The following is a 25,599-nucleotide window of genomic DNA, read 5'->3' as shown; positions in this document are numbered from 1 at the left end:
AAAGAATGCGGACATGACATTTTAAACAACACACGTTAACTGTTGCCAATTAAATGGTGAATAAGCTACTCTGTAGAGTTCATATGTATGCAAATCTGACTGTGATGACATCAGTGCCTCATCAGCCATGAACCTCACCGCACGTCAGCTATCTATCTATCTATCTATCTATCTATCTATCTATCTATCTATCTATCTATCTATCTATCTATCTATCTATCTATCTATCTATCTATCTATCTATCTATCTATCTATCTATCTATCTATCTATCTATCTATCTATCTATCTATCTATCTATCTATCTATCTATCTACCCCTCTCTCTCTGATGTAATTCGTAGTATCAGTGTATAAGTGTTTTTCAAGATAATTATTCTATCCATGGGTCAAAATATTTTTTTTCTCCCCACCCCAACAACCCAGTCCAAGTGTTGCCAAAAGAGAGTGACGTCATGTCGATGCACACAAGCAGGGCGGGGGCGGTGGCCAGGCAGCAGCAACCAGCACTCATCCACCGGTGTCATGGCTTCCTAACAGTCGGGGAGACTGAATGAGAGCAAAAACAAGCCCGCTTGTCTCCAAGGCCCGACGCGCTATCACCCTTTTCCCATCGAACCGAGGAGGGGGCGTTCGCCCGGCCTCGATTTTTTGCTTAGGGTAGACCTTTTCAATTGATTTTTGTTGCATTTGAGCCTTCAAATCCCCCCGACGTTTAAAGGCAAGCACCGCGCTGGTGGAAGATGGCCGACCCGGCGGAGTGCACCATCAAAGTGATGTGCCGTTTTCGGCCTCTCAATAGCTCCGAGGTTACTCGAGGAGACCGATACATTCCCAAGTTCCAAGGGGAAGACACCGTTATTATATCGGTGAGTGAAACGCCCTCCAAGGCGACCTTTATTTTCCCCATTAACCGGGGTTCCTCAGCTCGAGTCAGCGATGCGCCATTTTAATTGTCTTGTAGCTTTACGGTAAGTTAGCACCTTTAGCTTGTTAGCGCGAAGGTTTCACGCTCTCCGCTACGTGCGAAGAAGCAACCGGCGTCCTGGGAGCTGTCACTGAGTTTCGAAATGTATTATTCGATGTCCGCTCCCCATTTTAGGTTTGGTGTCACCCTAAATGTCACCCTCTTGGTTAAGTTAGCCCCGGCCACAGCTAACCAGCTGTCAATCAACAAAGCCTCTCAGGACACTTCCAGTTAGCCACTCTAGCATACAGCACATTTGGAAGATATTTATTTGTTTATGCTAAACGATAAGCCATTATTAATGGTCAAGGGTTAATGCTTGATGTGAGAGTGGCCAACAGTTATCCACCAGCCGGCCTTTGGGCTAAGCTTGACCGGTCTACACAGTTATTTAATGAAAGGCTTACTTAGCATTTAGCTAACCCTGCTACATCACTAAACGTAAATCATTGGCAAAATGCATACATTTTGTGTGTGTGTGTGTTTTAATTGTAAGGCGAAAATGCGACAATACTGATCTATCGTAGTCAATGACGTCTGTGGAATTTTCTCCTTTTGACGTCGTCCCATATCACGTGACGCTGGATCAGATCCGTACCTGCAAGTCCAAGTCACCTTTTGCGATTTATATGTTGCATTTTTTTTTAAATGCTACACTTCAACTAAAATACAATTGTTGGGTTAATTAAATGTTTTCTCAAACAATTCAAGCAGATGGCTCAGGCCTGTAGAATTTGAAAGACTATGGTATTGATAAATGACAACAATGACACCAGGACCCATTCACTTGTAAATGCAACACTTTTTATTATTTTATCCCAAACACATAACAAAATTAGGATGGCAAAATAGAATTGACATCCAGTGTCTTATGAATGTATTTAGTGAAATCTCTCGGGTTTCTTGCTCTTAAAAAACTCATTTATCCTTTTAAAGTTATATTATATACAGTAAAGTCTCGTTATATCGATATTTAAGGGAGTCCGAAAAAATATCGATATAACCGGGACTATCGATATATACGACCCTGTTTGCATGTAATTTTCTCCGTGCGTGCATAGAAATAGTATCGATATAACAGGGACTATCGATATATCCGATATCGATATGACGAGACTTTACTCTATATATATATATATATATATATATATATATATAGTTATATTAAGGCAAACTTAGTTTTTATCAAGCAGTTAAGTGAAATTTGACACTTTCCCGTGGCGTACCCGATTATGTCCCATGATTCCCATTGCCCCAATGCAATCTAATATCGTCTCATCTTACATCATTACCCTTATGAATAATTTGAAGACAGATGATTTGATTTCAGAAAACAATGCACCAGAGATATGTTGGCGCTGTGTTACAGTTTGGCAAAATAACATTTGCTGCTTTCCTGTTAGCCATATTTATTACATTTTTCACTCAGTGATACATACAGTGTTGACTGTCATTAAAACATATATATATATATAGATGTAATAATGTTTTCATTCTTCCAAAAATATTACTCTGATGCAGTATCTAACCTATTGTGCGGATTATATTTCTGGCCCTTTAAACCTGCTTGAGGTGTCATGCCTCTGTGCTCGTCACTCTGATTTGTGAGGACCTCTAAGGCCGAATCAAGAAAGAAATAGAATCTACTGCAGGTCACATGTACACATTGTAAAGAAATCCACAAATATTGTTGAGAGGCTTAAATGCCCAAAATTTGGACTGTTTTACATTAAACAACGTCTCAAAATGATGATCAATATATTTGACACGGGGTTAGTTGACAATTGATCAGCGCTGAATAATTTAACGGTTGAAGCATGCATACTCTACATTTTTTTTTTGCGAATTGTACCAAATTCTTCTTTTCCTTTTAGTTTTTCCCTTCAAGGGGTCGCCACAGCGAATCAGTGTCCTCTGTCTTCAGAGGTTTGATTGTTTTAGCCAAGCTTTTACGTCTGATGCCCTTCCTGACACAACCCTCTGTATTTATCCGGGCTTGGAACCGGCACAAGAAGACACTGGCTTATGTCCCCTTGTGGCTACAGAACAAGCAACTCTATGAACATAATAAAGATGAAGATGCACCAAAGTCTTCTTCTTTTCCTTTCGGCTTTTCCCCTCAGGGGTCGCCACAGCGAATCAATGTCCTCCATCTATCCCGGTTTTGTGCATCCTCTTCTCTCATACCAGCAACCTTCATGTCATCTTTGACCACATCCACATTCGGTCTTCCTCTCGGTCTCCTGCCTGGCAGTTCAAGGCTCAGCATCCTTCTCCCTATATAGTCACTCTCTCTCCTCTGGACATGTCCAAACCATCTCAGTCTGGCCTCTCTGACTTTCAGAATCAGAATCATCTTTATTGCCAAGTATGTAGAACACACAAGGAATTTGTTTCCGGTAGAACACGCTGCACTAGTATCGTCGTCAAAAAAAACCCAAAACTGCTAAGTGGCACTATACAGTTCCATTTTGGCTACTGTTGAAAGAGTTCAAAGAGTTAATGGCTTGGGGGAAGAAGCTGTTTAAATGTCTTTCTCTCCAAAGCCTCTAATATGAGTTGTCCCCCTGATATATTCATTCCTGATCCTATCCAACCTGATCACTCCAAAAGAAAACCTCAACATCTTCATCTCTGCTACCTCCAGCTCTGGTTCCTGTCTTTTCTTCAGTGGCACTGTCTCCAGTCCAAACATCATGGCTAGTCTCACCACTCTTTTATACACTTTTCCTTTCATCCTAGCTGAAACCCTTCTATCACACATCACACCTGACATTTTTCTGCAGCCGATCCAGCCTGCCTGGACACGCTTCTTCACCTCTTTTCCACACCAAACCAAACCAAAGATGCACCAAAGTAGTTTGACAAAATATGTGGGACCATTTCATTTGTCACAGAGTGGCATTATGGTACTATTTTAGAGCTTATAACAGTGGTTCCCAACAGTTGAGAAAAGTACATGTTGTTCCATTGCTTTTTCTGTCAGAAAAGGGCCGGTGATGGAAAAATGATTGCACATCACTTGTTAAAACCAATTAAAAAGTGCCTTCTTCAGTTCAAGATGCGTTGCGCCCTGAAGCAGATTACGATCATCTGTTGGCCTTGAACTCTGCCGTGATTTTTTTTCCCATTATGCATGATTGTGGAAATCATTTACTTTCCCTAATTGTAGTGTCAGCTGCGCTTTATTTGGGAGACTCCCTTTCAAAACCAAGAAATAATTTCGACTTTGATAAAACGTATGAAATGTGAATGTTAGAGGGATACAATCATAACCAGGGTATGTTGAAAGGAGGTTAGACAATATTACTGTTTCCAATTTGTCTTTCTTTTTTTTTTTTTTAGAGATTCTGTTAATTTATATAACGTGCATATGTATTTCAGAAAGGGGACTCTGATTGGCTACAGCTGCGCATATTTCCATCACTAATGGAGAAAATTTGCTCTTAGCTCTCAAGTCTGCCTTTGTGCGGCCCGGTCCCAAATGGGTTTTGGTCCGGTGCCGATCTTTGGACCCTGTGGTTTGGGACCACTACCTTATCACATGCAATCCCAACAAGTATTGCAAGGGATGCTCTATCTTTAGGTGAGCACTAAATATACTTTTCCAGAACAACCTGGCCTGGCCTCCGTTGCTTTTCCAGTTCAAACTGCGGCAATCAATTGTGGCGAGATTAGTGAAAATGCAAGATTGCACGAGTGGCCAATTCTGTATTTTGTGACGATCCGAGTCATCGCCCTCCTTGGCCTGTCTTCTAGAACCTGGTTGGAGGAGGTGCTGAGGAAAGATTGTGTGTTTTCACCATTCGACCTCAAAAAACTGCAGTGAAAAAGCGACCACACACAATGGAACCGATACAATGGGAAATAGACATTAATGGAACTTTAAAGGACAACCGACGCCACCGGACAAGACTCGTGCTGAATATTCAGGAAGTCTTGGTTTTTGAGTTGGTGACGAGTCCTGACGTCACGTCACGGAAGGAACGCCCCGGACCGAGAAAGGACACACAATGCATTTTGCGGTACTTTGTTTGGTCTGAAGTTTGTGTTGATCCGTGTTCATGGCGAAATTAGAAGGAAAACGCATAAATAACGCGATGGCGAATCGTTGTGTTGCACCAAGACAACTATTTGATATTCGCTGACACAAATTCCAAAGAGAAAAATCAGCCCATTTCCAACGGACTCTGGCGCCATCTTCTGTATTTTCAGGGACGCTACACATCAGTCTTGATGGCTCAAAATTACCCAGAAGAAATTCTTTAATCGATTGCAAACATTTATGTTTTTCTCTTCAGAACTACAGTAAAGTCTCGTTATATCGATATTCTCGGGAGTCGGAAAAAAATATCGATATAACCGGACTATCGATATATCCGATCCTGCAGCATGTAAATTTTCTCCTTGCGTTCATAGAAATAGTATCGTAATAAGCAGTACTATCGATATAACCGATATCGATATAACGAGACTTTACTGTATTTGAATCATATTCATAACTGGATGCGGAAAAAGAAAGCATCTTCTCCGAATCTGAAGCCATTGTTTTGATTCTCGAGCAAGGCAGGACGTCTTGGCGTGACGTCACGAACTGGGGGCGGGACTTTATGAAAATGCCCAATTCGCAGCTCATTTTTTTGCAGATTTAGCACACTTTAAGTCATTTTTATTGGTGTTTTGCATTTGACTAAAAATATCAGCCTGCGTGTTTTGGGTATTTTAGATGCTATAAAACGTTTTTCTGATGTCAGTTAGGAAACAAAAAAAAATGGTGTCGGTTATCCTTTAAAGTTGAACCAGTAGCTGCTGATGAGTTGTTAACTCCATCTACTGCCACTTGCTATCTGGACACTTGCCACTTGCCAGCATCATTGTGCGATGCTTGCTCCCGTTTTCTCTCACAGTCCTTGGTTGACCAGTAAAACAATGTCACAGAAAGAGCATGAAAATATGTGGATTAGAATGAATACATATGTATTTTTGCATGTTTGAATAGTTTTGTTCTTTTTTACGATTTTATTATGAGCCATTGTTGGGAGTTTTCTCATAGTATCAAATAATCGGAAATATGACAATGATAAATGTTAACAGTGAAGTCTTTGGAATAGTCTTTTTGACGCACAGCCCTGCCATGGGACATTGGTATTCACCTGCAAGTTGAATGAATGTAAACAGTTTTGTCTCAAGATAAATTGTTATAATATGACTAGAATTCTGCCTTTGTTTCAGTTGAATATTTTGTGGCACACCTCTATCATAAACAATATTGATCAGGCTCTGTAATGTCCCATGACATTGTATCATATATTTACCTTTCAATTTAATGTGCCCAGGATTCATCTCTGTATCACGTAGGTGGAAGTGTGAATTTCTCATGAGTGTTGGCCTAGTTTTCAGACAAATGCAAGAAAATTAAAAAAATACATATAGGTGTAGATTTTATTTTCGCAACGTTGTGTTTTTAGGTCAGTTTATGACATTGGCACATTTCATAAAATGGTGGTTAAACATTGAGAGCCTTGGCTGCTCTTTTAGACTTTGGAGCTTTTCGATTGCTCATCTTAAATGCTTTCGAATGGTAGTTAAAATCTAACCGCAGTTGTGATTTGAAGATGATCGTCAAGACCGACTTGTGGCATCTGACTCATAACAGACTTGCACTCTGTGCTTCTTCACACACGGCCCGGGCCGACCTGACCCGGCGTGGCTTAGCTGCTGACGGCCCGCCATATCGTCCCAGAGTGCTGCGTGCTTTGTGACTGGAGCAAGTGGTGTGTGTTTGCCGAAGTGGTGGCTTTGACGAGTACAACACTTGAGCTCCTTTGCATGCAGACAAGTCAGATGCTAAATCAGTCACTCTGGCAGAGATGTCTGGTTATTGTGCGGCCTTTTAGTGGAAGATTGGCAGGAGTGCTGCATTACTTTTTAAGTCAGCTTAAGGAAAATGTGAGGCAAATTCTTATTTCTGGGAGTAAAGAGTGCCTACACTTGGCATTACCGTCTCTTAAGTCATGTTCTTGAAATAAATAGCCAAACGTCATCTGGTTTGAGCATTTTTTTAATTAGCACACCGCTGAGTTGTTGGCATGACCTTTTCATAAGTAACATGCTGCTTCTGAATGGTGACCTCGGATAATAATGTTAACAGTTCCAACGCAGTTTAGGCAATCGCTAAATTGCAATAATCAACAATCATGATTTTGATAAAAAATGAGGAATCTTTCAGCCGTGTTCAAATGTTTTTTTTTCCTGAAACACAATATTTTGTGGGATTTATAAGATGAGTCAAAATGCTGTCATATGGCACGCAGAATAGGCAACTTTTGCAAGCGAGGTAGTTAATGTATTCCAAAAACAGAATCATGCATTGGACCATGAGCAGGGATCCATTTGAGCTGTGCCCTCGCACCATTTACGCATTTTGACAGCCACTGATGCAACTTTGAAACTCCACTGGGCCAGCACCGGTACACGTCTATTACGATTGGCGCATATTGCTACATGATAAAATTGCCAAAGAAACTAATTTAATTAAACAGCAATTTAAAACTGTTTGTTTTCCTTCAGAGGTTTTAACTTTCGTCGTCTGCGATCTTGCCATACCGATATCGAGGCATAATCACCTTGCATTTGTTTTGGTGTGTTCCAAAGTCGTGGCGGAGGATATCTCGGGCTTTTCCGTGATCCGCCAGAAACTGCCGAAAGGGCTAATCGAATATTCATTTACCCATGGTGCATTGCAGTATTTACATCGAACATGGCGGACTAATTCAGGGTGTCCCCTGCCTCGTGCCCGAAGGCAGCTGAGATAGGCTCCAGCACCCCCCGCGACCCTAATGAGGAATAGGCGGTACGGAAAATGGATGGATGGATGTCGGATGGTTGCAATATGGAGCGTTAGAAGGGGAGTATAACACTGAGACATTAAAAACTGGCAGCAAACAAACATATTCTTGTTTTTTAAGAAACAATTGAATAAGTCTGCGGAGGGTAGTGACAATTCGTTTTAGCAAGCTGCTGTTAAATGATTCGAATTCAGTGGATAATGGGAATTATTTAGGAGCTGGAGAGGCACATTGGAAATCTGCATAGCAAAGAAAGTTAAAGGACAACCGACATCACTTTTTTGTTTCCTAACTGACATCAGAAAAAACGTTTTATAGCATCTAAAATACCCAAAACATGCAGTGTGATATTTTTAGTGAAGTGCAAAACACCAATAAAAATGACTTAAAGTGTCCAAAAATTGCAAAAAAATGAACCGGGAAGTGGCCAGTTTCAGAAGGTCTCGCCCCCTTGTTCGTGGCGTCACCCCAAGACGTCTTGCCTTGCTGGAGAATCAAATCAATGGCTTCAGATTCGGAGAATATGCTTTCTTGTTACTCATCCAGTTATGAATATGATTCAAATAGTTCTGAGGAGGAAAGCATACATGTTTGCAATCGATGAAATAATTTATTCCGTGCCATTATGAGGCAACATTGAGGGGAAATGTCTCAACGAAAAAGAGGCATAAAATGGCGACAAAGCTCCGTGTAAGGAATCAGCTGTTTTCACAGGATGATTAATTCCTTAGACGGAGCTTTGTCGCCCTCTTCTGCCTCTTTTTGGTGCAACACAAAGTTTTCAAACCAAACAAGTACAGCAAAATGCATTGATGTGATGGAAGGACTGCTACAATGTGTCCTTTGTTCGGTCAGGGGCGTTCTTTCCGTGACGTAGGGTGAGGACTCGTCACCAACTCAAAAACAAGACTTCCGGAATATTCAGCGCGAGTCTTGAAACGTAAAATATAGCTATATGCGGTGGAATCTTTGTAAAATACACTCAGTAGAAGTCATTTGAAGCCATTTTACAAATTATGGACACAACTTGTCCATTAAGTAGATGACACTAGTAAGAAATATTGTGCTAAGTCTGTTCTTTGTTTTGTCTGTAATACCATACAATATCAAAATAGCACCGGATTTATTGTGTAGTAGTGAAAGAAAATTGAAAACGTTTATTTTACGTATGAATAAATTATTTGACTTGAATTAAAATTGTTTGTTGATATATTAGAAAAATTAATTTTTCTCAAATAATGGTTTTTTAGTTTGCAATTTAGAAATATCATGCTCCAATGCTGTATTTTGGTTTATTTCAATCAGTTTTGTATACTTCGGCAATGTCGTTGAATCAGGCCCATCAATTTAAAATGTGGACCCCTTTTCAGACATACCAACTGGCCGCCTTTTTTAAATTTCCCAGATGCGTCCGTGCATGAATCGCAAATACAATTTGAATCTGAACTGGTGTATCGTTACAGCCCGAGTTAATTTAATACTGAGATAGCCGCACAAAGGAAAGTGTAACTGAAAGAAAGTGGGAAATTGTACTTGTGGGTGCGACGTCCAGGTGAGTCCATTGTAAAGAGCTGAGCTATCGTGTTGCGTTGTGCCTAGCAACCAGGTCTGGTGAGATTTTTTACCATTGTGCAACGTCAACAATCTCACCAGAAAAGCCATCAGGAAGTCCTTTCACCTGAGCGTCCTCCTGCTTCTCTGTGTTACCATCATTTTGTTTTCATTTTCAGCATGTAATCCCATTAAATGCAAATTGAGGTAATAACGCCGATGGTCACGTTGACAATGAGGAGTTGACAAAATGGGTGCCGTACTATTGTTTGCCTCCGACTTCTGCTTTGGCCGATAGCGGTGTCGCACATTGCCAACTGGCAGGTTTGCATGCAAGGAAGTGAATGATCAGCCTATTAACCAGACGAGCGGCGCTTGACATGCGACCGCCTGTTTCCCGGAGATTATATGCGGCGCGGTGCCAATCAAAGACATTGTGCGCTTGCTCAATGGGTTTCTGGAATACAAAAAGCCTCAGACAGACTTATAACACGGAATTCATGTTGACGTCGCTGAACACCAAAGTGGACAACAAATATGAAACTCATTTACACTAAAGCTTTTAGTTTGGTGGTATATCATGCCTGTGATGGGAGGAGGATGACATGAAGGACTGAGCTTGTGTGTCAAAGACTTCGTTAATGCCGGGACAGCGGTGGAAAGTTTTTAAACACCTCATGCTCACATCCCCTTTGTCTCCCTTCTCGATTTAAAGCAATTACTGCTGACGGCTCGTAACTGAATGTAATGATGGCTTTGAAGGAATAATGAGCGCTCAGGAGCATTGCATTGCCCTGGAATAATAATATAAATGTAGAACTACATGTTTACACAAAGTTCGCTGTCATCAACGCATTGTATTGACGTTTCACATCCAAATATGAATAATTCAAAGGATAATGGATAATGTAGCCTCCTCGTTTTGGACAGAGTGCATCAGTCCAATTTGCTTTCTGCTTTCAATGCTGACATTCACATCATCGACTCATGATTTACATACAGGCTAGACTGCTATCCTGACATGGTCATTCATAGTTTACTTCAGGCAGTGATCTCATACTGTAACTCAACGGTCCCCAACCTTATTTGTGTCACAGACCGGTTGAGGCAAGTGCATGCTGTATGTGCCCCAGCAATCATTTTTTTCCCTCCTCATCGCTTTTAAATTGCTCGTTTTAAAGCACTGCTCCTGACAACAATGATAATTATTCAACATTACTAGCAATTCAACATTTTATTTATACCTTTCAAACAGTGTTATTCTACTTCACAACATAGGTAAAATAAAATGAAGTCTATTCAAACTCCCTTTGCATTTTTATGACTTGTTCAAATAATTCAACAGGTTTCTCTCTTTTTATTCTGAACAGCATGGCACACACAACTTCCTCCTCCATGTCGCACTAGCAATATCCGATCTTTGGAAGTCATGGCTGCTCAGCAGCTGCAGGTTCAGCTATATGATTGGCCCAATTTGTTACGCTTAATATCTGATGACTGCTGCTTCTGTCATTTATTGGCGGGTGCTGTTTATTTCAACTAGCAATATTAGAAGTGGGACTCCCAATTCACAAGTGTCGCACACATTTTCTACATCATGTCTGATGGAACAAATTTGCTTACAGCTCGCAGGGCTGTCTGTAAGATCTGGTCCCAAATGGGCCAAGACTCATGGACCACTGCTATTGCTCATCCTTTTACATGCTGATCCAATTGCCTGTTTTGACATGAAGTCATGGTTGAAACTCCACCCAGCTCAGTGGACTCGATGAGTCAACATGGACTTAAAAGCTCCAAAGACATCCTGCTTCTTGATTTGAATGTCGTTTAACCTGTGTGGTCATCGTGTGCTTGTAAAATCTTTCTACCATATTGGTTGGGAGAATGACTACAATTATTTTTACCTGCGATTCTGCTTCAAAGGCCTCAATTAGTTGTTTGCAAAGAGTTAAAACAATGCCGGGTGCCATGAATGGACCATCTGGCAGTTGAAGACCCTAAAAAGACAATTTGTCCATAGCACCTTACAGACACTGATACTGATGCCTTGACTTTGAGGCGCTGCAATAAATGGCCCCACATTTTTGGGCGGGCTGTCGTCCTGGATGATTATGAAGGAGGCATTCAGTGGCTGTGTAGTCTTTACAGAATCTCCTTATTTTGTCTTCCAGAGCAAACCGTACATGTTCGACCGAGTCTTTCAGTCCAGTACGACACAAGAGCAAGTGTACAATGCCTGCGCCCAAAAGATTGTGAAAGGTAATCCACAAATACGTAAACAAAAAAGTGGGTATAAAAACAATGCTTTTATGTATTTTCGTAGATGTTCTTGAGGGATACAACGGGACAATTTTTGCATACGGCCAGACGTCCTCTGGGAAAACCCACACCATGGAGGTGAGAATCAAAGCAACAAGTGTATAAATAAACTTCTCAATTTTTTCCCCTGCTCTTAACTTCTGCTATATCCTCAGGGGAATCTCCATGACACAGACTCCATGGGCATCATTCCCAGGATAGTGCAAGACATCTTCAACTACATCTACTCCATGGATGAGAACCTGGAGTTTCATATCAAAGCAAGTCACCAGACCAGCTACTTGGATGGTGTCTGATATGAGATTTATACTCATGATCTTTTTCTCTTTACAGGTTTCCTATTTTGAAATTTACTTAGATAAGATCCGGGACCTGTTGGATGGTAAGTCAGGCAGACTTCCACTCCGGCTTTATACATTTTCACTTCCATGTAATTGCAACGTAAAGCACACACAAAAGGATGGGAAGAATAGAATGCTTGCAAACCTACCCCTCATATGCCTCAAAAGTCTTGCCGTCACCATGGTGCATCCTTTAAAAATTCAATTAGAAAAAAACATTTGTTTACGACGCTAACGTGATCAAAACTTGAGCGACACACTGCTTTGACATGCTGACAGACTGCACATAATCAACCCAAATGTATTTTTAATTTAAAAAAGCATCATGTTCTACTCGATTATCTGTGACTTTAGTGTGTGTATGGCTTTTAAAGGCAGTCCCTGGCACAGTGAGTGACATGGGTGTCAGTAAATGAAAGGAGAGTTGACTGTCTCCTAACCGGCTAATTCAATCATCTTTACAAGGTTTTGATACTGAAATTTTGCTTTGAATTTTTTTTGTAATCCAATTATTTGAATTATTCCAATTATGGTGCACCCTCCTCTTCTCCACACACCCTTAAATAGTAACTTCCCAAAAAAACAAAACCCATTTGTATGCCGATATGACCACAACATAGGACCTAATGATTTTGAAAATGCCAAAAGCTTGTTGAAGTTATTTTGACTGAGTTTTTCCCCCTAGTGTCAAAGACCAATCTGTCAGTCCACGAAGACAAAAACAGAGTACCTTATGTGAAGGTGAGACTCAGCATATCAGTTGCTAAACTCGCCAAGAACATGCGACAAATTCCTCATGGTCTTGTGTCTGCAGGGTTGCACCGAGCGCTTTGTATGCAGTCCGGACGAGGTTATGGACACCATCGATGAAGGCAAATCCAATAGACACGTAGCAGTCACAAGTAAGAAATCATGCCCTCTACCACATGTTGAGGTTGAGGCGCTGAGACTGAGCTGAACGTTTGTGTTCCTCAGACATGAACGAGCACAGCTCCAGGAGTCATAGCATTTTCCTGATCAACGTCAAGCAGGAGAACACCCAAACGGAACAGAAGCTGAGCGGGAAACTCTACCTGGTTGATCTGGCCGGTAGTGAAAAGGTGTGCGGTGCAGCTAGCCCATGTGACTCCTTGTGTTAGCGTGTGTTTGGCTAATGCTAGTTTATCATCAGGTTAGCAAAACAGGAGCGGAGGGAGCTCTGCTGGATGAAGCCAAGAATATCAATAAGTCGCTGTCATCCCTCGGGAACGTCATCTCAGCTCTGGCTGAGGGAACGGTATGCATCTTCATTCATAAACTATATGTCATAACTGTAACATGGGTTTTTCATGTGCATTAAATAGTGCTAAAGCAAGACTTTTCAATAAAATATCATCTAGCCCAAGTTGAGCTATTTAGTAGAAACCTCCTATAATGCGTGGGGAGAAGTGCTGGTCCCGAAAGTGACAAAAATCTGCAATTAATTGATGCATGTAATCGTGGCAAAGGTTATTTTCTAATAGATTTTATGACAAAATACATTTTTAGCCGATTGATTGTAAAAATATTCAATTGTCACAGCACTAATCTGTAGGAGTCACAAAGAAATTACCGAGGTGCCCTTATTGTTATAGGCTCAATTCTTGATATAACTTTAAATTGTGCAATTTCAAAAGCAATTTGATTATACCTGCTACTTAATGAAATGTATTTGTAGTTTATGTTGTAAATTTATATTTGTTGTTTTAATCGAGGTTCATTCGCATTTTTTTTAACGATCAGAATTCTACACCCCCTCATTTAGGGTTTCAAAATAACCAACAGACTCCTTCAAGCGATCGCTAAACCCTTTGTTTCACCCTTTCATCAATGTTTGTTTGTCATCTGTGGTACAACACATCAGATAGTACTCCGTCTATCAACAAACAAATGCGGTGTGTTATCGGTTGAACAGGAATAATGCCTTTCAACCACAAGATCATATAACATGTCAACACACACAGAAGCATGTGGGAAATGTGATGCTTCACTTGACAGTTTTGTCCACCTCAGCATCACATAGTAGGCAGTCTTCACTGTCCTTCATCCTATTCCTGACCCTGCAGGTGTCCTGGTGCATCAGCAAATATGAGATAATTGGCAGAGTAAACAGATCCATTGCCCCGTGACACATTATCATTTAAAGAAAAAGATGATTTCAGAAAGCGTCTTTTTTGTTCTGAGATAATGATTTATACACACCAATATGACGCATTAAAGTGAATATTGCGTATCCAGTTGGCTGCAAATCTAACCTTTCCGTTGTGATCAGTTATATTTGGATTAATTTGTACCAGAGGCCAAACGTTTAGATTCATAAAAGTATTGACTATACAAGCAATGTTACAGTTTGCATGTTAAAATGCTTAATAGGGGTTTTCCTTGCTGAAATTGAGGCCGTGATATTGTTTTATTTCTTTTTTGTGTGCCACATTTTTATTGTTGCAAAGAAACAAATAAAAAAGGAGGTGAACCACTCTTAATAATGATGGACGAGGTAACGTTTTTTTAAATAAAATATGTATAAAAGTAAATCTATCTAACGTAAAATTTACATGATCTAAGTGACAAACCATATGATGTCTAGCTAAGTTAGCCTTGCAGTTTATAAATGTACTTAACTTATTCTCTTGACGTGTGCTTTTTATCAAGGCATACATCCCTTACCGAGACAGCAAGATGACACGTATCCTTCAGGATTCACTGGGTGGCAATTGTCGCACCACCATCGTCATCTGCTGCTCACCTTCCTCCTACAACGAGGCTGAAACCAAATCAACCCTCATGTTTGGACAAAGGTAAGCAAGGGGGGAAAAAGATTGCCTGGAAGATGAATCATATCTAAACTGAAATACATTTTGTCTGTTTCTCCTGCACAGAGCAAAGACCATCAAGAACACAGTGACTGTCAACATTGAACTGACAGCCGAACAGTGGAAGCAGAAGTACGAGCGTGAGAAGGAAAAGAACAAGACCTTGAGGAACACCGTCACTTGGCTGGAGAATGAGCTCAATCGCTGGAGAAATGGTGAGATGTTGTTTTCTTAGTAATTATGAGTTTATTTCCTTAAATCATTATTGTCATTATCCGGAAAAGCGTGCAAACATCTCTAAATTCACATGTCCAAGGCGAAAGCGTGCCGGTAGAGGAGCAGTTCGACAAGGAAAAGGCTAATGCTGAGGTTTTGGCCCTTGACAACATCCTCAACGACAAGCCAGCCTCCACACCCAATGTGCCTGGTGTGCGCCTCACCGACGTGGAGAAGGACAAGTGTGAGGCGGAATTGTCCAAACTCTATAAGCAACTAGATGACAAGGTAAAAGAGCTTAAATATGTGCATTTAAAAACCTAGGATGGCTTGTCCACCATCCTGTCCAAAAAATAAATACATCTAAAACCTGCTTTGCGTGTAGCTACGTAAATGTTGACGCTTTGCACCATCTTTTCCATAACATTTGGGACACTCTCCACTCTTGTTATAAAATATCAAGACTGTGCACTATAATGGTATGTTTTTGTTTTTTGGGGTATAATTTAGGTTTTAAATATACTTTATTGAAACCATTCATTCAAACTTATATGTGTGTGTAATTATTAGACCACACCACCATTTGCACTTGGTGTGTATATAATATATACATTGTCTATATATACTATATATAGAAAATGAGTTGCCACGTCTTGGCTCACGGCGCTTCAATGAAAGCCGCACCCTGGTCCTGTCTGTTGCATTGAAAGAACACCCTACTGCACATGAGAAACCTTTAATGAAAATTAATGGGTCAAATTTGAGACTGAAACCAGAAATACATCATGGAATCCAAAAACAAAATTACGTGTGGTTAACCTCATAGAAGATGTTCATTTCAAAATATTTTTCTAAATGTAATTTTTCATCTCCATGCATCTGTGATGGGGCGGTTCTATTGAACAACTGCCACTGAATATCTGAAATGTTCAACAATATACATTTCTCAGCTGTCTTGCATGGCACACCTCGGCCGCATTGCAATGCCAATGCCGTGCCATGAATACTAATGCCACAACACGTCTGCTTCTGTGCAGGATGAAGAGATCAACCAGCAGAGCCAGCTGGCTGAAAAACTGAAGCAGCAGATGCTGGACCAGGAAGAGGTTAGCGCTAAATGTCCACACTGTTTTTTTCCCCCCTCTCTTGCTATCTTACTCCAACTTATTTTTTTATCAACTATATCTTCGGCCAGCTGCTGGTATCCTCGCGCCGTGACCACGAGAACCTCCAGGCTGAGCTCAACCGCCTGCAAGCTGAAAATGAGGCCTCGAAGGAGGAGGTGAAGGAAGTGTTGCAGGCTTTAGAAGAGCTGGCCGTCAACTATGACCAGAAGAGCCAGGAGGTGGAGGACAAGACCAAGGAGTTTGAAGTTATCAGCGAGGAGCTCAGCCAGAAATCGGTGAGGTGTTGGATACCTAAAAACATGAACTCGACCACATTAACCTTGAAGGGAGCCATGTTAAGCATTTTTGTTCACAGTTTAAACACGTCCGAGGTGCAATTTCTATGCAATTATGTAAAAAAAAAATCTAAATTCCCCGCTCATTATTAATTATGTCCAATTTTTCCCCAGTGGGGTGATTTATTCGTCCATCCATACTCACATAAGCACATGCACAGTCACAAATTGAGCGGCCACGATTGCATTGTATTATCGTTGGTGCATGCAGCATTTCATCATTGAGCCACCTGATTAAAGTTGTCAATTAGTTTAGCAATAGTGCACATGAAATGACTAGCCATTATATTCTTTTTGAGTTTTTTTTGTGTTTTTATATATATATATATATTTTTTTAACCAGATTCTTGATCTGTTTATTGGTGTGGCTGATGATTGTTTTTTGACTTCGTTCTTCATTGATCCCCTACTGTTTTGGGTTGGATTTGGTATTTGATTTGGTTCTTAAACACGGTAGTTTTGTGTTAGACCAGGGTCTTGATTCATTAAGTTATTTTTGGGTGTTCTTTGACATGGTTGATCTTTTTTGGGAGCATGGGGTCCTTTTTTTACATTGTCCTTTTTTTTATTATGTTCTTGATGCGGTATTTTGACAACAACTTGCAGACAGATTTTCATAAATTTGTGAATGACAAAGTGTAATTGTTTGTGCACTTTTACACTTGATGGCTCTACATGTATCACACAGACATACAAATAAATATTTTTACCCGAACAAAAAAGGTACATTTTCTACAAGATGTCCCTTTCAACTCATTCACCGCCAGATGATGTGCAAATACATGTCCAATCCAAAAGATTGAGTTTTAGGACTACATAAGCATTCAATATAGTAAGAAACCTTAGACCACAGGTGTCAAAGTCAAGGCCCGCGGGCCAAATCCGGCCCACCACATCATTTTTTTCGGCCCGCGAAAGCAAATCAAACTTGTTAAATTCCATGATGATTGCTAAAATCTGAGCCAAAATTTCATATTTTTGGATGTCAACCACAATAAAAATCATTATTCTTGACTTCAGATTTGAAAACGAGTTATTCATTAATTTGCTGTGTGCTCTATATGTAATATTTGAAGGGATTTAAACATTCTAATGGGTTCCCCAAATTCATAACGGCCCTCGAAAGGAAACCATAACTACAATGTGGCCCGCGGCAAAAAATGACTTTGACACCCCTGCCTTAGACTCTTTTCTTTCATCAGAAAAAAAAAAAAATGTCAAGCTTATTTGGTTCCAGAGTTTTCGACAGTGAAAGTGGGGGCGGCGGCTGTACAAAAGGTAAATGCTGCCCGCTCGTGGGGGGAAAACATTGCCAGAGGTCTGACCAATGCTTTATCAGCACCCCCTGCACGAACAACCAAAAACCGAACAAATTTGGGTATGGTGCTTCATGTCATGTTTTTCAATTCCCAAATACATTCAGGAATGGCAGTGACTTAGTTAATTGGTTGTGTAATGTTGCACTTGATGGCTGTACAAGTATTACGCAGAAACGCAAATAAATATTTTTACCCTAACAAAAATGGTACATTTTCCACAAGATGTCCTTTTTAACCAAAGCGCCCCAGTATTGTTAGTCAAGTCTTTGTCATCTTGTATGCAGTCCATCCTGTCATCGTTGGACTCTGAGCTGCAGAAGCTGAAGGAAATGTCCAACCACCAAAAAAAGAGGGTGACGGAGATGATGTCATCACTTCTCAAAGACTTGGCTGAGATCGGCATTGCCGTGGGCAGCAATGACATCAAGGTGAGGAGTAGCGGGAGAGTCAAATGTTGATCTTTGTACGTCTTCCCACTTCATCGTATTCTCTTGTCTGTAGCAGCATGAGAGCGGCAGCGGTCTGATCGACGAGGAGTTCACTGTGGCACGTCTTTACATAAGCAAGATGAAGTCGGAGGTGAAGAGCATGGTGAAGCGCTGCAAGCAGCTGGAGGGCACCCAGTCGGAGAGCACCAAGAAGATTGACGAAAATGAGAAAGAGCTGGCCGCCTGCCAGTTGCGAATCTCACAGGCATGTCACCCCTCCGCTAGCCATTCGGTGCGAGAATCTCATTAAATAATGCAATTTTCCCCATTTTGCAGCATGAGGCAAAAATCAAATCCCTGACGGAGTACCTGCAGAATGTGGAGCACAAGAAGAGGCAGCTGGAGGAGAATGTGGATTCGCTCAACGAGGAGCTTGTCAAGATCAGCGCTCAGGGTATGTCAGGTCACATCCCAAAAATCTCCTGCAGTCGAAACCGCTGAGAAGTTTGAATCGAAATGTTCCGTGTCTATGAACAATCTTTTTTTTGTCCTGTGAATAGTCCTTGTCCATCAACAATTAGAAGTGTATCGCTGCACTCTGATAGAAGGAATCCTGTGATAAATTTCATTCAGCTTTTTCTCCCTTGAATCTGGGTGTATTAAAATACTTGGGCAAAAAAATAGAAGAAATTCTTAACTCGTAACACATCACGAATTATTGAGAAGCAATTACTAATGTTAATCCGATGTCTGCGGGGATGCCGCCTATTAAGATTTCTTGTCGTGGTGATACACCTGCTCTTGTGTTTTGCAGAGAAAGTGCATGCCATGGAAAAGGAAAATGAGATACAGACAGCCAATGAAGTCAAAGTGTGTGACTCAGCTCTTTTCAATCATCTGCATTTTCACCAATCACCCCCCCCCCCCAAAAAAAAAAAAAAAACAACAACAACAAAAAACAAAAAAAAACTTTTATTGTGTTACAGGAAGCTGTGGAGAAACAGATCCACTCGCATCGCGAGGCTCACCAGAAACAGATCAGCAGCTTGAGGGACGAGCTGGACAACAAGGAGAAGCTCATTACAGAGCTGCAGGAGTAAGGAAGCTCCACCCCATCACTAAGCTTCCTGAAGGAGATCCCACACTTTTTCATAATGTCATATTTTCCAGCTTGAACCAGAAAATCATGTTGGAGCAGGAGAGGCTACGAGTGGAGCACGAGAAGCTCAAGTCCACTGACCAGGACAAGAGCCGCAAGCTGCACGAGCTCACGTATGACCCAATATTAGTTGACCTGTAAAATTGAAAACATTTAACCAACGGAGAGAATTCACTCAAATCACTGCCAGCTGTTTGGAGACATAAATCAGAATCTTTATTGCCAAGTATGTTTAACACATAAAGAATTTGTCTCCGGTGGAACACGCTGCACAACTATCATCATAACAAAATTGAGGCACTTTACAGTTGTATTTGGGTTACTGTTTATAATAATATAATAATAATAAGTTTCATTCATAAGCGCCTTGACCACACATGTTCCGTGACCATATAACCAGCAGGCCTGCCAAAAAATGAGTAGGCTGTTCTCTAACCAGAAATAAAATAATCCTTTCTAGCTTTTTAAAATGTGAGAGGCAGTATCTCAAACAAAAATAGAGAAGCATTAACACTATCTGTTATCCTCTGTCCATCCAGGGTAATGCAGGACAGGCGGGAGCAAGCCAGGCAAGACCTGAAGGGTCTAGAGGAGACAGTGGTGAGTTCTTATTCAAGGCTGTCTTACTTTTTTCAAAGGTATCAATCCTTCCTCATGTTTTCTTTTCTCACCTGTCCTTCAAGGCCAAGGAGCTGCAAACTCTGCACAACCTGAGGAAGCTCTTTGTCCAGGACTTAGCTACACGTGTAAAAAAGGTGAAAAAAACCACCGAGTCTGTGACTATGTTAGCATTTGAGCTGAAATAGTTCCTAACTACTGAGCGTGGTTTAAAATCCTTTGATTTGCATCTCATTTCCATTCTATACTCTCTGACTGTGTCGTACCCAAGGAAAGGTCTAAATATACAATACTTAGTCTGCCACTCAAATTTCTATCCTCAGGTTCCTGTTTATTACACCCGCTTTTGCTTGTATTTTATTGACTAGTGTTTTAAAACCCACTTGGCTAGAACGATAGGATGTCAAATCTTTTTCTGTCTTTTTTTATGTACAGGATTTGCCTTTTTTGAACTGCCTGCTACGATGTTAGCATTTGAAATGGTAACCAGCCACAGAGCAGAAAGTAAAATCCCTCTGGATCTGTCACAGTGCCTTTTGTACTACGGTTCCATTCTTGCAATATGTTAATGGGACAATATTCACGTTGTGAGCCATTCTGCTGGTTAGATTGCTAGGGCGAATAGAATCCTTATCAACCCACAAAAGATATGAACTTAGACCAAGTCAACCAAAACAACAGTGACACGAGACAGTGACACTCTGTTGCTCAGTCCCACCTTTCGTGTTTGCATCCCAATACTTACACTCCATTGTGTTTTTGTGCAGAGTGCCGAGATGGACTCAGACGACACTGGGGGCAGTGCGGCTCAGAAGCAAAAAATATCCTTTCTTGAGAACAATCTTGAGCAGCTCACCAAGGTTCACAAACAGGTAGGAGGTTTACAATGTCACACCCACTCACCATCCACTCAAGCACAGTATTATAATTTTATCGATGTTGTCTTTTTCACTGTCAGCTGGTGCGCGACAATGCAGATCTTCGGTGTGAGCTTCCAAAACTGGAGAAGCGCCTTCGTGCTACGGCTGAGCGGGTCAAAGCTCTTGAGTCTGCACTGAAGGAGGCAAAGGAAAACGCTGCCCGTGACCGCAAGCGTTACCAGCAGGAGGTGGACCGCATCAAGGAGGCTGTCAGGGCCAAGAACATGGCCAGGCGCGGACACTCGGCGCAGATCGGTCAGTGGGAAATAGCGATCTCTCATCTAGTCCAACCAAGCAAAAACAATTTGTCAAATATTTGCATAAAATGGGTACTTTAAAAAAAGCCCTCAAAATGTTAGTGTAATGAAAAAAGTCAGAACAAAAAATTGTTTGATCCTATTAGCATTTTTTTTAAACCACAAGCCCCAAAATAGGAATTTAAATATAAAAATAAAAAATTGAAAAAAAGCTTTAAAAAATAGTATTACAGAAATAAGTGATTTAACTTACAAAAAAATCCCCAAATTATTCATGTCGTTAAACAAATGTCATTAAAAATTATAATTAAAAGCTTTCCTTCACCAAAAATGAAAACAACATTGTTAGTAATTGTTTTTTAACTCATTCAGGAAAAAAATATTGAGGAATTGAAAATATAATGTGGAGAGCCATTCCCAATTTTAGGGGGGGTTTTGGTGGATGCTGATAAAGCGCTGGTCAGACCTCTGGTAATGTTTTTTCCTTCCACAAGGGGGCAGCATTAGCCTTCTGTACAACCGCCCCCAATTGCACCTCATATTACTTCAGACCCAGATAACTTGGGAATTAGCTCTTTTTTTTTCTGATGAAAGAAGAGAGCCTTAGGTGTCATATGCTGCATTTAAAGTTTATGTAGTCTCAAAACTCAATATTCTGTGGGTGCTGCAATTTGAGTGACAATGACTAAATCTCTGGCACTGGACATATTTTTGCACGTCTGGCAGTGAATGAGTTAAATATGGGATTAAAAAAAACAAAACACAATGATTCAACAGTACTGTGGTAATATTGTAAAGTAAATATGAAAAAGTTCAACTTTATCAAGTGTTTGAATAAATAATAATATTACGATTAAAATGCAAGCTTTAAAGTTTCCACAGGTGCCGAACAAAGTATGCAAAAAAGTGTCCCAAATAACATTAGTATAAATTAATATCAACTTTAAAACGGAAACTGGTGAACCAGCCTTTCTTTTAAATATACCGGAGTAATAAAGAGGCACTTATTTTGTTGTTTTTTTTTGTTTTTTTTCTTGAATTGTATGTACTACTCCAATCTAACAATTTCTTGGTTGTTGTCGTTTTCCTCGCCCACCATCGCAGCTAAACCCATCCGACCAGGGCAACAGCCGGTGGCGTCCCCCACCCACCCAAACATCAACCGCAGTGGCGGCGGTTTCTACCAAAACAGCCAGACAGTGTCCATCAGGGGCGGCAGCTCTGCCTCTACCAAGACGGACAAGAAGTAGGTTCACTGATGTTTCTTCCATTGTGTCTGGAATGTAGTTTTTAAAGTTTAGTTTGTTCTAGTTATTTTTCAAAGCAAATGTGTTAGTTTTTAATTAACTTGTAGGGTTTTTCTTTTTCCCCCAGCGTCGTAAGTGATGCTGATATCGTAAATCTAGGTGTATTCATTCCAATTGTCTTCCTTCCTGCATTTAGCTGAAACGAGCAAGCCGGTAGACGACACCACAGAAGAAGCCAATATCATCCGACCTTTGTCACCTCCCTCAGCGCCCCTAGGCGGCCCCCTGTTGGCCCCGTCATTCCATTACTGCTTCCCAGCCACCCAGGAGTGAGCGGATTATAAATATATATAAATATTCTCGGCTGTATAGCTCTGACCCGCTTACCTCCCCGTCACCACAAAAACAAAAAGTTGACAGATTAAGTTTACAACACAAGTGGCAAAAAATATGAATAACAATGATATCCAAACAACCAGTCTTGAACAGCCGCAGCAGCCTTGGCCAACAAAAACTGCACGCGACTTGAATGTGTAGCTGTTCTTTTTTTGCTTTTTTTTGTTGCTTTTTTTGTGGCACGCCCCTGTCATCGTGGTTATCGTGTAAGTAGTTGAGTTGTGCACTGCTGCCTCCCAAACCTCTAAGCTGAATGTAACACTAATGTAATAAATAATAAAATATGAAAAAAGGAGAGATCATACGGCCATCCAAACGTAGCTTCGTAGGCCAAATTCAACGCTGTACATTGTACAATTCCATAGCCGCACACCCGTTTGCCATCGTAGATTTTTTTAATGGTGACATCATCAATATAATATATAAATATAGATACTGTATATATTTATCCACAGTGGGTGGAATGGATGGTAGACACTTCAAAGTTTTTTTAACAGCTTTTCCATCCTGACCTCCTTTACTTCCCCTGCCAAACATACTGCCTTTCACCCTTTTCCATCATACATCCTTCCTTACTCCCATGTTTCCCTTGGTTTGCCATTTAAGCTTCCTCTTATCTCTTCCTCTCTGACTGCCTACCTACCTACCTACCTACCTACCCACCCACCCACCCACCCATCTCCTTCCAACCTTACCTACATTTGCACCTTCCTCCATTTCATACTATCCATCCTTCCGTCCCTTGCTTCTCTATCCCTTCTTTCTAATATCCATCACCTTGCATCCCCTGGTCCATGTATTTTCTTCCACCAATCCATCCTCCATTCCTTCCTTCCTTCCTCCCTTCATAACCATTCTTCACACCTACCCACTATTCCTTTCTCCCTCCATGCTTTCTCCTGTCTCCCTTAATAAATTGTTTTCTTCGAAAGCCTCATCGCTCCAATAAGTGAGTTAAAAGTTAGTGTCTGCCTCCTGTTGTTCCCGTCACATATCTCAAATCCAAATCAAAAGTTGTCAGCTCGCGGCTTGAAATTCTCCTCACTCTTGTCGTGCTTTTACCGTGTACAGAAATTGTCCAAATTTGACAGCACGCCGCTCGCTCACATCCTGCTCACATGGCCGTAGAGGGGAGGGGGAGCAAAAAAAAAGCCAAGGCGTGCAAGCGTGTACTGTAGATCTATTTAATTGGACACCTGTGGAGGCCAATTGTTTTTTATGGCTAACTTAAAGCTGTATACTCGTTGTGTCACAAAGGAAAGGAAAAGGAACGGACGCCGATGATCCAGTCCATGCTTTTTAAGGCCCGCTAAGGCTTAATCTGTAAAGCTACGTGTGATTTTACCCATCATGACGACTATTTATAGCCACCGTGGCCGTTTTGTGTGTCTTATGTGCACCTTTGACTGCTTTGGCTGTGTCCGATGGTCCTCACGTGTTTATGAGAGGGGACAGCTGCTAATGCGAGGCTCAGCAAAAAGCAGCATCTGAACACAAGTCATCACAAGGGTTTATTAAATAAATTATAAAAAAAGTGTAGGGTTTTCTTACTTGTTTTTTTTCACTTTGTTATTATGTTATGTTGTTCCCCCTCTTCCTTTACCGAGCCCCAGTGCATTACGGGGGACTTTAAGCTCACACAAAAAGGATAAGATGAAATAAGTGCATCCAATTAAAGCTGTAATTTTTTTTTGAATAAAGACCTATTTAAATTACGTTTTCAAGGGCAGAGGTTGTTTCCAAAGGAAAAAAGATAACATTTTCACATCTATTTCCCTTTTTTATTCTTAAAAAATATATATATAATATGACAAATTTGGGGGTAAAATCACCTCTTTTGCAAGACTGGAATAATTCTAAATATATTTCACCAAAACAATATCCTTCCTCGTGTTTCTTGACACATACTTTTTTTTTCTTTTGGGTGTGGCCCTAATATTCCTGAAGTGCTTTGTAATCACAGCATGAAGACGCTAACACCATGTGCAAGTGCAATATATACTGTAAGATACACTGTACATCACACAAAAACGTGCACCATGTAATATTTACCATACAAAAAAAGAAAACCGGATCCACTTATTTAAAGATGAAAATATTTCAACATGGACTTTTAACATGTACACCGAGCATTTTGCATCTAGCATTGAAAACACTCCATCTGTTTTAGATGGGATTCTAGTGTCCCCTCCTTCACGTATGTGACAGGACAGTGTATGTATACAGGCGCTTTGCCATTATGTTCACCAATGAAGCAATGAGACTAGCATGGACCTCCAAATGTTTCTCCTGTGTTTCACTTCCCACCAAAAACTGGATATGAAATGGAAATTAAGTTTGACACGTAAGTAAATGGCTTCAAACTCAGAATAACTGGCTGCCATTAGAAATTAAAGGTTAAAAAACACTTGCCGCATTTTTTTTATTACTGTGTAATAGTTGGTCCATTTTAATTCTTTTATTTTATTTTTTTGGGTCGGGGGACTTGATTGGACAAAAGGTACTGGATCATTCCTGGCTAACTGGGGCACAAAGTTGGAGTTTTGACGGATGCAGACAAGATCACCTTTGTTTTTTTTTTTTTTTTTCATTGGCTGCATGATGTAAATGTATGTGTGATTAAATAATTATCAGTAAACAAATTCAGATTTTGTCTCTGGGCTTCTTTGGACATTTATACAATTTTTTTGTCTTATTTTTGTGATGTCAGATTTAAAGGTCG

At 40.6% G+C, this 25,599-nt stretch overlaps 1 protein-coding gene across 2 annotated transcripts; it reads left to right on the top strand.

The window, feature by feature from the left end:
* The first annotated feature begins 498 nt into the window (after window positions 1–498).
* LOC148891670 (kinesin-1 heavy chain) lies at window positions 499–25,284 on the top strand. Of its 2 annotated transcripts, none has more exons than XM_089009195.1 (26): window positions 499–867; window positions 11,536–11,623; window positions 11,688–11,761; window positions 11,839–11,943; window positions 12,017–12,065; window positions 12,710–12,765; window positions 12,839–12,926; window positions 13,000–13,124; window positions 13,196–13,300; window positions 14,695–14,840; window positions 14,922–15,070; window positions 15,172–15,359; window positions 16,109–16,177; window positions 16,267–16,473; window positions 18,137–18,280; window positions 18,357–18,545; window positions 18,617–18,734; window positions 19,095–19,150; window positions 19,267–19,376; window positions 19,451–19,552; window positions 19,979–20,039; window positions 20,123–20,194; window positions 20,825–20,929; window positions 21,016–21,232; window positions 22,339–22,480; window positions 22,678–25,284. In XM_089009195.1, the coding sequence occupies exons 1-26, from the start codon at window positions 742–744 to the stop codon at window positions 22,679–22,681; spliced, it is 2,895 nt and encodes a 964-aa protein (XP_088865321.1). In that variant the 5' UTR covers window positions 499–741; the 3' UTR covers window positions 22,682–25,284. The 2 variants fall into 2 exon arrangements, with proteins under 2 accessions (XP_088865321.1, XP_088865319.1); XM_089009193.1 differs by having other exon boundaries at window positions 18,354–18,545.
* Window positions 25,285–25,599: the final 315 nt, after the last annotated feature.

Source organism: Hippocampus bargibanti, linkage group LG11, assembly GCF_051943395.1.
Source record: "Hippocampus bargibanti isolate YZ-2025 linkage group LG11, ASM5194339v1, whole genome shotgun sequence".
Classification (NCBI taxonomy): domain Eukaryota; kingdom Metazoa; phylum Chordata; class Actinopteri; order Syngnathiformes; family Syngnathidae; genus Hippocampus; species Hippocampus bargibanti.
The sequence above is the reverse complement of the archived record's forward strand: the minus strand, read 5'-3'. Positions and strand labels throughout refer to the sequence as shown.

Bases quoted from the DNA above. Each gene is read 5' to 3' on its own strand.
- LOC148891670 (XM_089009193.1), top strand. From the start codon at position 742: ATGGCCGACCCGGCGGAGTGCACCATCAAAGTGATGTGCCGTTTTCGG. The intron at 12,927-12,999 runs GTAAGAAATCAT...TGTGTTCCTCAG, and splicing joins TAGACACGTAGCAGTCACAA to ACATGAACGAGCACAGCTCC. The intron at 14,841-14,921 runs GTAAGCAAGGGG...TCTCCTGCACAG, and splicing joins ACCCTCATGTTTGGACAAAG to AGCAAAGACCATCAAGAACA.